The sequence below is a fragment of the Pseudorca crassidens genome, chromosome 11 (genome assembly GCF_039906515.1).
Source record: "Pseudorca crassidens isolate mPseCra1 chromosome 11, mPseCra1.hap1, whole genome shotgun sequence".
Taxonomy (NCBI): domain Eukaryota; kingdom Metazoa; phylum Chordata; class Mammalia; order Artiodactyla; family Delphinidae; genus Pseudorca; species Pseudorca crassidens.
Genome location: NC_090306.1, coordinates 90,928,023 through 90,939,314, shown reverse-complemented (window position 1 = coordinate 90,939,314; position 11,292 = coordinate 90,928,023). Strand labels below are relative to the sequence as shown.

General features: G+C 37.9%; 1 protein-coding gene across 2 annotated transcripts in view; it reads right to left on the bottom strand.

The window, feature by feature from the left end:
* The window catches only part of TMEM263 (transmembrane protein 263), a 15,852-nt gene extending 4,560 nt beyond the window's left edge, over window positions 1–11,292 (bottom strand). Inside the window, exons 1-3 of one of the 2 annotated variants that reach the window (XM_067697851.1) lie at window positions 11,096–11,292; window positions 6,776–6,857; window positions 1,564–1,633 (exon numbers count right to left, since the gene is read on the bottom strand). In XM_067697851.1, coding sequence (XP_067553952.1) covers window positions 1,564–1,627 — 64 coding nt within the window. In that variant the 5' untranslated portion in view covers window positions 1,628–1,633; window positions 6,776–6,857; window positions 11,096–11,292. The remainder of the gene's footprint in view (window positions 1–1,563; window positions 1,634–6,775; window positions 6,858–11,095) is intronic. The other variant, XM_067697850.1, reaches the window with a different exon arrangement.

Here is an 11,292-nt window from a genome sequence, read left to right as displayed (position 1 = left end):
TCCTTCATAATCTAATGACTCAGGCGGCGACAACACATAAGCAATAGTGTTTTTATTTTTTTAAACTTCATGAAAAAACACTTGATAACTATACAGTTCAGGCTATAACCACTAAAAGGTATAATCTCACACAAGAAAGGTAAATTCTTGGGTACGTAAGTTCAACTAAGACACCCAAAGCTACTATAACCTAGCAGAATGTGGTTATCAGAGAAGGTAACATTGGAAAACCAACAATATTTGAAAGAGAAAAAAAATCTGAAAATTGAGTTTCTTTAAATACACAGACACAAATTTACCTTGAGTGAGATTTTCTTTTCACTGTTTGGAGATTTTACATCCTTTCACAGGAAGAAAGTCTCATTGATTAGTCAAAATAGCTCACTGATGAAGATATAGCAATGGCTAAATTTATAAAACCAACTGTTTAATTGAAACTGAGTAATAAACATAGTTAATATAAAAATTTTAAAATAGCTGAAATAAAAGGCTTAAGACATAGATAAGCATTTGAATATATTAATTATAAAATTATGATGGAAAGGATTACATAAGTGGTCATTCTTTTGTAATCAAGGTTAGTAACACTAGGAAAAGGGGAAAATCTTGATTTGAGGATAAAACAGATAACTACCTCATGCTGAATACCTCATTAGTATTATCCTGCTATGCCAAATTTGGTGTACATGCATTTAATGAAGGCAATTTTTCTTAGTGAAATCAGATACATACTAATGCTGTTGATCTCTTAATTACAGTGTACTCTTTTTTTAAAAATTACAGTGTACTCTTAATTACCACCATATAAATTATCCACTTTGCAGACTACTTTTAACAGGTTGCCAATATAAAGACATTCCTGAGGCTGTTCTCTTCCTTAACAATCATGCTCCTGGACAGCCTTTATCTCTTTCCTGACTTCTTTCTCATAAGTCCTTCCTAACTTTCTCACTGAGCCCTAACTTTTCTTTTCAAAACTCTAGACTACTAGTCCTTAAAAATAAAGGGAGAAAATAAAGAAAACAGCTACTCTGTTTCTGTACATAGTGAGGACATGCATGTGTGCATTTAGTGTTTCCAAAGATTTTTGAAGGTAAGAATAAAATGATTCCTGATGTCACAATTTTCACACCAAAAAATAAATTAAGCAGACACTAAAACCATGTATTAAAAAAGGAAGAGTTACCCATTATAATGTAATGAATAACAGGAGTTTAACAACAAATCTCAAGTGCCTCTTGAAGTGAGTTTTCGTATGCATGACATAACCTAGTCCATCCTTCCTCTGCACCTCACCCAACTCTTTACAAGTGAAAGGATACTCGTGAAATGGTCTTAAAAGAGTAGCAGAAAAATATTGATAGACCTTATATAAAAGTTACATTATGTCCCCATTTACCAATATCTATGCTTTCTTATTAAAAGCTAAAAATGTTTAAGTATTTTTGGAACACATTTACTGACAAGGAAAACAGGTTATGTTACTTTAAAGTTAATGAAAACAATCAGAAGTTTAATTCACTAGGATTTTTTTCATTCTTAGTATTACAGATGCGTACTTACCTTCTGGTGGTTCATCACTAAGGTATGATGGGATTTCTTGTTGATTTTTATCTGTCTGATTCATGATCTCCTAAAAAACACACACATTTCATTTTAATTTCAACATCTGAGACTACCTCTTTTTATATGCTTGATCAAGACTTAATCAACTTTATTCAGATAAACAACATTTTACTTATTTTTTTTTATTTTGGCTGAGCCGCACAACCAGGGATTGAACCCCGGGCCACAGCAGTGAAAGTGCAGGATCCTAATTACTAGACCACCAGCAAACCCCTGATAAACAACATTTTTAAAACAACCATAACAAGACTACTTCACCTTGTCTGTCTTCTACTTTGTGGTGTTTGAGAAATACTTTCAATTATACTAGTGGACAACATAAATCTTATCTCAAATCAAGCAAAGATTGGCAGGCATGGTACAAGCTTTCCTATGTTGTTACTGCTGCTTCAACTGAAATTGAAAATTACCAACTGAAAGAAAGTTGGAAGGTGGGGGTTAGCAGACAAAAATTTTAAGTGCCTCCTCCTACATAATTTATTTCACAACAGACTCAAAGAAAAACCTATACTATGAACTAAAAAACATGTTCTATCTGAAAATTTCCTCAAAAACATGACATTCTTCTCCTATAAAGATGACAGCACCAATCTGAATCACTAAGAGAAGAGAAGGATTTTGATTACTTTTTTTTTTTTTTTTCCGGTACGCGGGCCTCTCACTGTTGTGGCCTCTCCTGTTGCGGAGCAACAGGCTCCAGACGCGCAGGCTCAGCGGCCATGGCTCACGGGCGCAGCCACTCCGCGGCATGTGGGATCTTCCCGGACCGGGGCACGAACCCGTGTTCCCTGCATTGGCAGGCGGACTCTCAACCACTGCGCCACCAGGGAAGCCCATGATTACTTTTTTATTGTTACTTTTAGAACTCGTATGAACAGAAGTAGCAAAAGAATTCAAAATCTACTATAATATATATATATACTATAGACTACGTCTAAGTACAAGTAATAACGGAAACTAAGAAATAAAATAAGTTATGTTGGGATGAAGAACACATAAACTTTCTTTTCCCAATCTCCTTACTATCTTAAAATATTTGATTTTATATTCCATTGACTAAGTAAAGACTAAAACAAGTCAAGATTGGTCTAAAAGCTTTCTTGCTTGGCCAGAAAACTAGGGTTGTGATCCCAGTAGTCAACTAAGTATTTCTTAGTCATAAAACCATGAAGCCTAAATTATTGTATCTGTACATATATAATACAACAGATTTTAAAGGATATTGTAAAATCCTGCCATCTGCAAAACAACATGGATGAACCTTGAGGACATTATGCTAAGTGAAATAAGTCAGACATAGAAAGACAAATACTATATTATGTCACTTATATATATGGAATCTAAAAAGGCCAAGCTCATAGAAAGGTGGTTGCACGGGGCGGGGGGGGGGGTGTGGGGTAGGGGAAATAAGACGTTGGTCAAAGGGTACAAGCTTCCTGTTACAAGAGGAATAAGTTCTGAGGACCTAATGCACAGCATGATGACTGTAGTTAAAACTACTGTATTGTATACTTGAAAGTTGCTACAAGTAGATCTTAAAATATTCTCACCATAACAACAAAAGTAATTATATGAGTTGAAGGATGTGTTAACTAACCTTAATCTGGTAAACATTCTGCAATATATATGTGTATCAAACCATTACATTATACACCTTAAACTTACACAATGCTGTATGTCAATTATATCTCAATAAAGCTGGGGAAAAAAAGAATATTGTGAAAACTACCAATGTACTTTAATACGCTGATTAAAAATTTATTGAGTACCTACTAAGGGTCATGTTTTAGGTGCATAGGATATAGCTGTGATCAATACAGACCAAAAAACTCTCTGCCATCATGAACATTCCATATTGGCTAGTGGGGAAGACAATAAATACATATTCAAAGAATATACTGTTTATCAGATGGTGTTAAATGCTATGGAGAAAAAGGCATGAAGGGGAAGAGGATGTGATATTTTAAATGGGAGAGTCTGTGAAGGCTTCATTATGGTGACATCCCAAAGGAGGTTAAGGATATAAGGTATCCTTTCTGCCTTGAGGGCTCTTGGGTCAAGAGCCCTCAAGACAGAAAAAACAGTAAATGCAAAGGTCCTGAGGTAGGAGCTTACTACAGACAAGAAGGAACAGCCAGAAAAATGTGGCAGGGGCTGCAGCAAAAGGCAGTAGAAGAAGAGGTCAAAGAGTGAGGTCTGGATGACATAGGCCCATATAGGCCATCGTGGCAATTAGTTTTTAACTCTGAGATGGGGAGCCAGTGAAAGGCACTGACCAGAGGGGTAATGTGTTCTGATTTACACTTTTTAAAGCTCATTCTGGCTGTGTGGGGAGAACAAGCAATCAGAAAGCAAGAACAGAGACAGAAGGACCAATTGGGAGACTTAATGTTTTCAAGGCTCACACGTATTGCAACGTTTATCAGAACTAAATTTAAGTGGTCAAAGAAGGGTCAGGGAAGTTCCCCTTTCCTTTATGACTCCTACTGCTTTCAGCACCAGATGATCAGATAAAAAGTCATGCATATTTCCTTCTATATTTCAATAATTCAGGCAAAAAACACTGGTGGCAAATGAGGGTGGCAGAGGTAGCAGTGTGAGAAGTGGGATTTTTCAAAGGTAATTTAACTTCATGTAATTCAACTTGAAACATCTTTAAAACCTAAACCCTGTGTAACATGGGACCTCACTGCACCCCACAGCATCCAGCAGCATACGTCCTGTGCTTAAATAAATATCTTTTAGTTGCTCTAGTGAAAACCCTGACTCAGACCACTGATCAAGAGCACCTAATCTTATGCTGGTCTGGTTTGTCAATTTAGCATTATCATCCCATATACAGTTAAGATTTTAAAAGTAACAGTAAAGATATGTCATCTCTGACAAAAAAAAAACCAAAACCTGAGAGTATCAGCTGATGCATTACTGGGAGAAAGAGTTCCTGATTAATTTGCCTTAATTTTAAAACTCCCTTAAGCCAGAAATTAAATTAATTAAATTTATTTCCATTCATATTTATATTTCTTTAATTTATCATCATGGTAAGATCATGAGAAATTATACAGTGTAGTGTTTAAAGTTCTGGAATCAGAGAGCCTGCAGCTGAATCCCAACTTGACTATAAACTATATGGCTGAGGACAAATAACTTCATCAGATCCTTGCTGTTCAAGAAATAGAAATTAAAGATATTCTAGCCCTAACTCTAAGATGAGAATACTATTTAACAATTCAAAACAAAACATGCAGAAGCTCCTGGCAGAATGGCCAGAAGTGTGTGTGTCCCTTCCTGAAGAATAACTATTTTGGAGTCACTTTCTTCCCCATTGGACTGTTAATTCCAAAAGGAGAGACACTTTGTCTACCTTACTCAGCACTGTGATCCCAGTATCTGTATACCAAGAGATCATCTGGCTGATCAACTAATCAATAGATATCACAGTATTCTGTACAGAAATATAGGGATACTATATACACACATACATCTTACATATTTTAGCTGGAGTTTTAAAACAGGTGTGCTAGTAACTGCATATATTTTAAAACTGCTTTTCTGTATATATCCCACAAATCTCTACCAAAAGTCTTAACCTTTTCCTCCTAATACAGAATCCCTTTTTTTAAAAAAATAATTTTTCCACATATATCTATCTTGTAATTTAAAAAAGAAAAAGACCATCATTTTAAAAAGAGTAGAGCTGCAGACAACTACAAAATCTCTTAACTGGCCTCCAAGCTTCCGCCTGTGCTCTTTCTTCAGTCTAGCCATGTCATACTCTGCTTAAAACCCTCCAACTGCTTCCTATTTTGCCCAGAATAAAATCCAGAGTCCTTCCCTTTGCCTTTGAGGGCCCAACATCTAATACCCCGATAGCATCTCCTACCACTCTGCCTCTTGCTCAATCCAGCTTGACAACATAGGCTTCCTTGCTCATCTTTTCCTGAAAGGCTCTTCCCCAGTATATGTACCTGACTTGATTCCTTACTTCCTTCAGGTCTTTGTGCAAGTGTCCCCTTCTCAGAGGTCTTCCCTGACCACCTTATAACAGATTAGCACCCTCCTTTCCCTATCATTTTCTCCTAACACACTGCTCTATTTTCTTCATTGCTTTTACTGTCACTTGATATATATGTTTACTTTGTGTCACTCACAATTAGAATGTAAGCTCTATTGGAACAAAGCTTGGTTTTGTCACTGCTCCATTCCCAGAGCCTTAATTAATGCCTGATGTGTGGGGATACTCAAATACTTGACTTTTTTGTATGAAGCAGAACATAACTTGGGTATTAATGTGAGATAAAAGGAGAATATAGGGTGTAAATTTTCTAGCATGAGAAACTAAATAGAAATGATGATGAAGACAGGACTGGAGAGGAGAAGATGGACATTTTTTTAAATGTTTATTGCGGCAAGAACACTTAACAAATAAGTGTACACAGTATTGGTGACTATCGGTTCAGTGAAAGGACTTGTTCTTGAACAGCCCTTTGAGATGCCTTCAGGCCATCTACAGCAGACTTTTAGCAGGCAATTGTATTTAAAAGGGCCTGAAAGTCAGCATAAAGTGAGAGTAAGAGTTGAGGTCCTGAGAATGGTCTGAAGTGATACCTGAAGCTGCAGGGGGTGAGTGATATGATCAAGGAAAAGAGTAGTAAGAGAGCAGACCGATAAGCTTATATGGACTGTTCATGTTTAAGAGGTGAGCAAAAGAGAAGCCAGCAAAAACAAACATAATACACCTGAAGATAAACAGTCAAATGAGACAGCCTCATGGAAGGCAAGAGATGAATTTATAAGCTTCCTAAAGATACATACAATGCAAACATTAAAATAATTTATGAAGATCAAATACTATGGATAAATGTTAATGTTGTATTTAGAGGATATAAAAGACATGTATCATATGATACTATTTTTTTTTAAGTGCACATAAAAAGACTGAAAGTAAATATACCGAAGTGCTAACAAAGATTGCCACTAGAGGGTAGAAATTATACATATGGGGGGAATAGATATATAGTATTTCTACATAGAGAGAAATATATATACTTAACATCTACATTTTAATATTCTACCATAAACATGTATTGATCTTGTAATTAAAGAACAATACATATTTTTAAGTCTTAGAACTATCAGTGATACTCACAAAGGATATTTTTAAAGATGATACAGTTCATCTACCTAGTTACTGTAGGTAGTTATTGTTATCCTCAAATCAAGCTGATCACCTAAAAAACAATGTTCCTGAATCACAAACCGTTTTATTCACGGTTATGTTCCCCCACTCTCCCCCAGCCCGCTCCTGACAGCACACAAAGACCTCCACTCTTACAGCTCTTTTCCCTGATTTACAGTTTGAAAATCTTATTTATACTCTTACCATTTTTTTCTTAAGTACATGTTTTGGTTGTAAGCTGACACACAGTATTTGTGTAATAAATGGGATAAAAATATCATCTGTATCCACATTAACTTGAAGCATCATAAGATGCATACCAATAGATGGTCCAAATTTTTGGTTTAAAAAACAAAAAAGATAACTTCAAGCTAGATTCATGCTCTTCAAATGTAGTTCTTTAAGAATAGGCAGTGCTATTCCAGGGGCTTCAAGAACCACAGGAGAGACATGAATTTTACTACACAGTAATTTAAAATAGTTTTGCTTTTAAATACACACTAATTAAAAAGTTAAATGAAAAGTGCTTGGGAATTTTTTAAGACAACTAGACTTTCAAGAAATTTCGTTCTTGCCTGGAGCCTCTTTAGGGTATACTCTCACATTCACCAGCTCTCTCTTCCCTGCCCAACGACGCTCCCACCTCCCCTGAGTTTATGCCGCTCTTAAATTACATTCAGTTACGTTTACTAGTGTTACCAAGAGTTGCAAACAGGATTATCAATAAAGTAGAAAATCTGGAGTTGTGTAGGCCAGAAGCCTGGCTACCTAGACCAGAAGAAATTGGCTTTGAAAGCCCTAAGAGGCCACAGAGATTGATTTTTGTTTTGTATACATATATTTTAATGTTTAAGTTTCTTGTATATCACTCGTATTAACAGCAAGTATGTAGTATTCAAATTCCTACAGAACTCTTAGGGTAATAAAAATTATGCAAAAGCTCTAAGTATATGGAATATATTTTTCTGAATCCCTAATTTGATCATAAGACACCAAGTTACCTTATAAAGGTATTTTTGCTAAAATCCTTAACTATCTGTAATGCCATCTATACTTTTTACTCACATAAACCTTTCCCAACCTCTACATACATATATGTGCCATATTTTTAGTGATATTACCTCTTTAGGATACTATCACTTTATCACTAGGAGAAATGCTTTTTATATTACCATGCTGTTCATTATCATCATTACATTTTTTTTCTCTTAAATTAGGAATTGTGAAGACAAATATGGCCCTAATCTCCTAAAACTGGAAGAGGTAAATAATCTGCTTAGTAAAATTTTAAAGCACACACGTAAATAGAAATAACAACTGACAGTAAAAGTATCAAAAAGACCATTTAAAAATGTTACCCCCTTAAACAACATTATTAAATTCTATGCAAACCATCTGCCCTAAACTCAACATATACTTGGGTCCCTGCTATGTGCCAGGCACCCTGATAGGCACTAAAGGTTTGAGTGTGATTAAACACAGAGGACTACACTAAGCCAGAGTTTACAATCCAGTGGTTATATACTTTACCAGCGTTTATCAATTTAGTTGCATTCAAAACCAAAAAAAAGTCTGCTCTATAGGAGGAACTCATAATGCACAGAAATTTCTATTAAAAAACATAGTTTCTTAAGGAAGGCAATAAAAACAGAAAACAGCCTTGAGATCAGGACAAATAATTTAACTTACTCTGTGGACATAAATCAGTTTTACCATTTGGTCCTGACATGTGAACAAACCATTACAGTACCAACGAAAACTGGTCATGTTTTTTTTTTAAAGAAATTATGAAATGTGAAAGAGTTCTTTGCTATAGACTGCAATTCATCAGCAGTTCCTTTAAGCATTTTAGGCCAGGGAGAAATAATTCTTGTCCAGCTGGTAAGTATATTGAACAAGGATTTATAACAACACTATTCCCTAGAGGGTAATTTCTTCTAATAATAGAAATAAGTAAACAATGGACCCCCCCTTTTTTTAAAGGAAAACAGGTGAATCAATGTTGTGGATATCTGTAACATTTTATATATAAAGTTTTCATTAATAATAAAAACAAAATCTGAAAACAGTACTCAAGTGTGCCTATGGCAACACCCCTCTGTGTACCAAGGGAAGTTAAGAAGCACTAATACATTGTATATGAAGCCTAACTACAAAATACAATGCACAACAGTTTACCTTCAAAGCCACTTCAAAAATTTCTTATTAAACAGTAACTGCCAATTTCCCTATAAGAAAAAGACTATAAATGAATTAGCTAAATTTTTCTACATATTTTATATATAGGAACTTTGCCACATCCTCACTCCTATGCTTTAGCTTCTTTGCCAAATAACTATAAGGAGCTTCAAAAAATACATTTATACAGAGCTTTAACTCACATACACCAACAAACTGCGCATATTAAAACACCAGCTTACTGTTTTTAGGCTTCTCTAGTTAACCAACTATCCTGAACAGGCTGCTTTTAAAAATGGCCCCTGCCCATTAAATCAACAGCAAGTGAACTACAAGAAATGCACTGAATGTGGCAGGAAAGAAAAAGTAATCTGTCAGTAAAACTTACACCTAGTGACAAGTAACAACTGACAGTATCAAAATGGCAATTTTTAAGTGTTGCCCTTAAATGAAACATTAAGGAGAATTACAATAACCTATCAAACCAAACAACCAGTACACCAGTCATTTTCACTACATTATACCTCATTAGTTCAACAGATATTTGTGTCCCTACTATGTGTCAGACACTGTGTTAGACACTGAAGTTTCAGCCTGAACGAGAATGTCAAGGCCCTACTCTGAGGGTGTTTATATATAAACCAGTAAGATACCTTCAGGAAGTAGCAAAACAACAACTACTCAATGACTAAAACAAAGAAAGGTAAAGATTTTCCTGGAGTTTAAAAGAAAAAAAAAGCGAACCACACACAAGAACTACTTATACTTTTCTAACGATGTTCTCTAAATAAGGGCATATTTTTACTGAGCTTGCTTTCTAGTACATATGTTATAAAAAAGACTAAAGAAATGAAAGTGAAAAAAATCAAAATAGGATGCATGAGTTTATTAAAAGTTACTTCCTTCTTTCTTTAAAAAAACAGACATGGACACATAACACGCAGACATATACCTGTTGATGTGATATCAATATTCCTCGGGAGCCCTTTAGAGCACCCAAACCAGTAGAAGTTTTAAAGGTTAAACAACAGTATAGAACAAATAATCACAGATAGTAAATAAAGTGTTTTCATTTGGAATTAGTTCACAAGGGCAGAATAAATCAAATAAACTCTCCTCCTTCTCTAGGTGTTTCTAAACCTTTGCCGGTGGCCCCTTCCGGAGCCCCCCCTGCCCCCCACTCATCCCTTTGGGCACTAGCAAGTTTCCTTTTTTTTTTTTTTTTTTAAGCAGAGGGAGTGACGTGGCAGGATAGGCAGAAAATGACCCTGTAGGAGCCCTGGCTAGGGCTGAGCTCAGCACCTCCTCCCTCCGCTCCACGCTGTACACCCAGCAAACCCCACTCCCACAGGGTTCCAGAATTCCTATGTCTTCTAACGTACAAGAGGCGATCTGTTTAGGAGAGGGGACCTGATCCTAAGTGAGAGCCTGGGGACCAGTCTTGAGGCTGCGTGTGCATAGCAGGCACGGTTTTTATTTAGACTCGGGAGGCAGTGATGGCATTGGTGGGTGCTCCAGCAGTCCCCCAGTCACTCCCTGGCGCAGTAAGCGCCTCTCTCCACTGCTACACTTCCCAGTTCAGGTTAGGTGTGGGGGTAGGGCTACCTGGGAAGAACACTGAGACTGCCCACTGTTGAAGGATCGTGTACTTGAACCCAAGAGAGTGGTTTATCAACAAGTTAGGAGTTAGCGGGGCGGGGAAGCCCAGCACGCAGCCCCTCTGCCGCATCCCTCTCCTCTCGCAGGCTGCTGGCGCCCTCCCACCCCCATTTCCCCGGTCTGATACCCCAGGAGCTAAGAAGTCAGGCGGAAGCGTCCAAGGAGGGTCCCCAATCTCAAACCACGGCGGGTGAGTCAGAGACACGTAAAAGGGGGTAACCCGGCCAGCGAACCTCCACCCGCCCCCAACATCGTCCAGCCCCTCCCCCTTCCCCGCTAAGCAGCAGCCCACCCCCGCCAAAAAAAAAAAGGCCCCGCTCCGGGCACCCAGGCCAGGGCAGGGAGACGGTGAGGTGCAGAAGAGCTAACAGAGCTAACGGAAAAAGGCAACAGAAAGGAGGGCAGGAAGAAGCCGGGACGGCGCTCCCTACCCTCCCGGCCCGACTTACTCACCGCCGTGTCGGGGGCCGGCGCCGGGGCCGGGCGGAGGAGCGGGCAGCACCTAGGAGGGCTGAGGCGGCCTGAGCGGCGGGCACAGCCCGGGGTAACTGCGGGCTCCGGAGACGCCTCCTCTGGCAGTGGAGCCAGAAGACAAGGTTGGCGACGGTGCCTTCTGGCTGCGGACGTGGCGCCGGACGCGACCCGCCCCC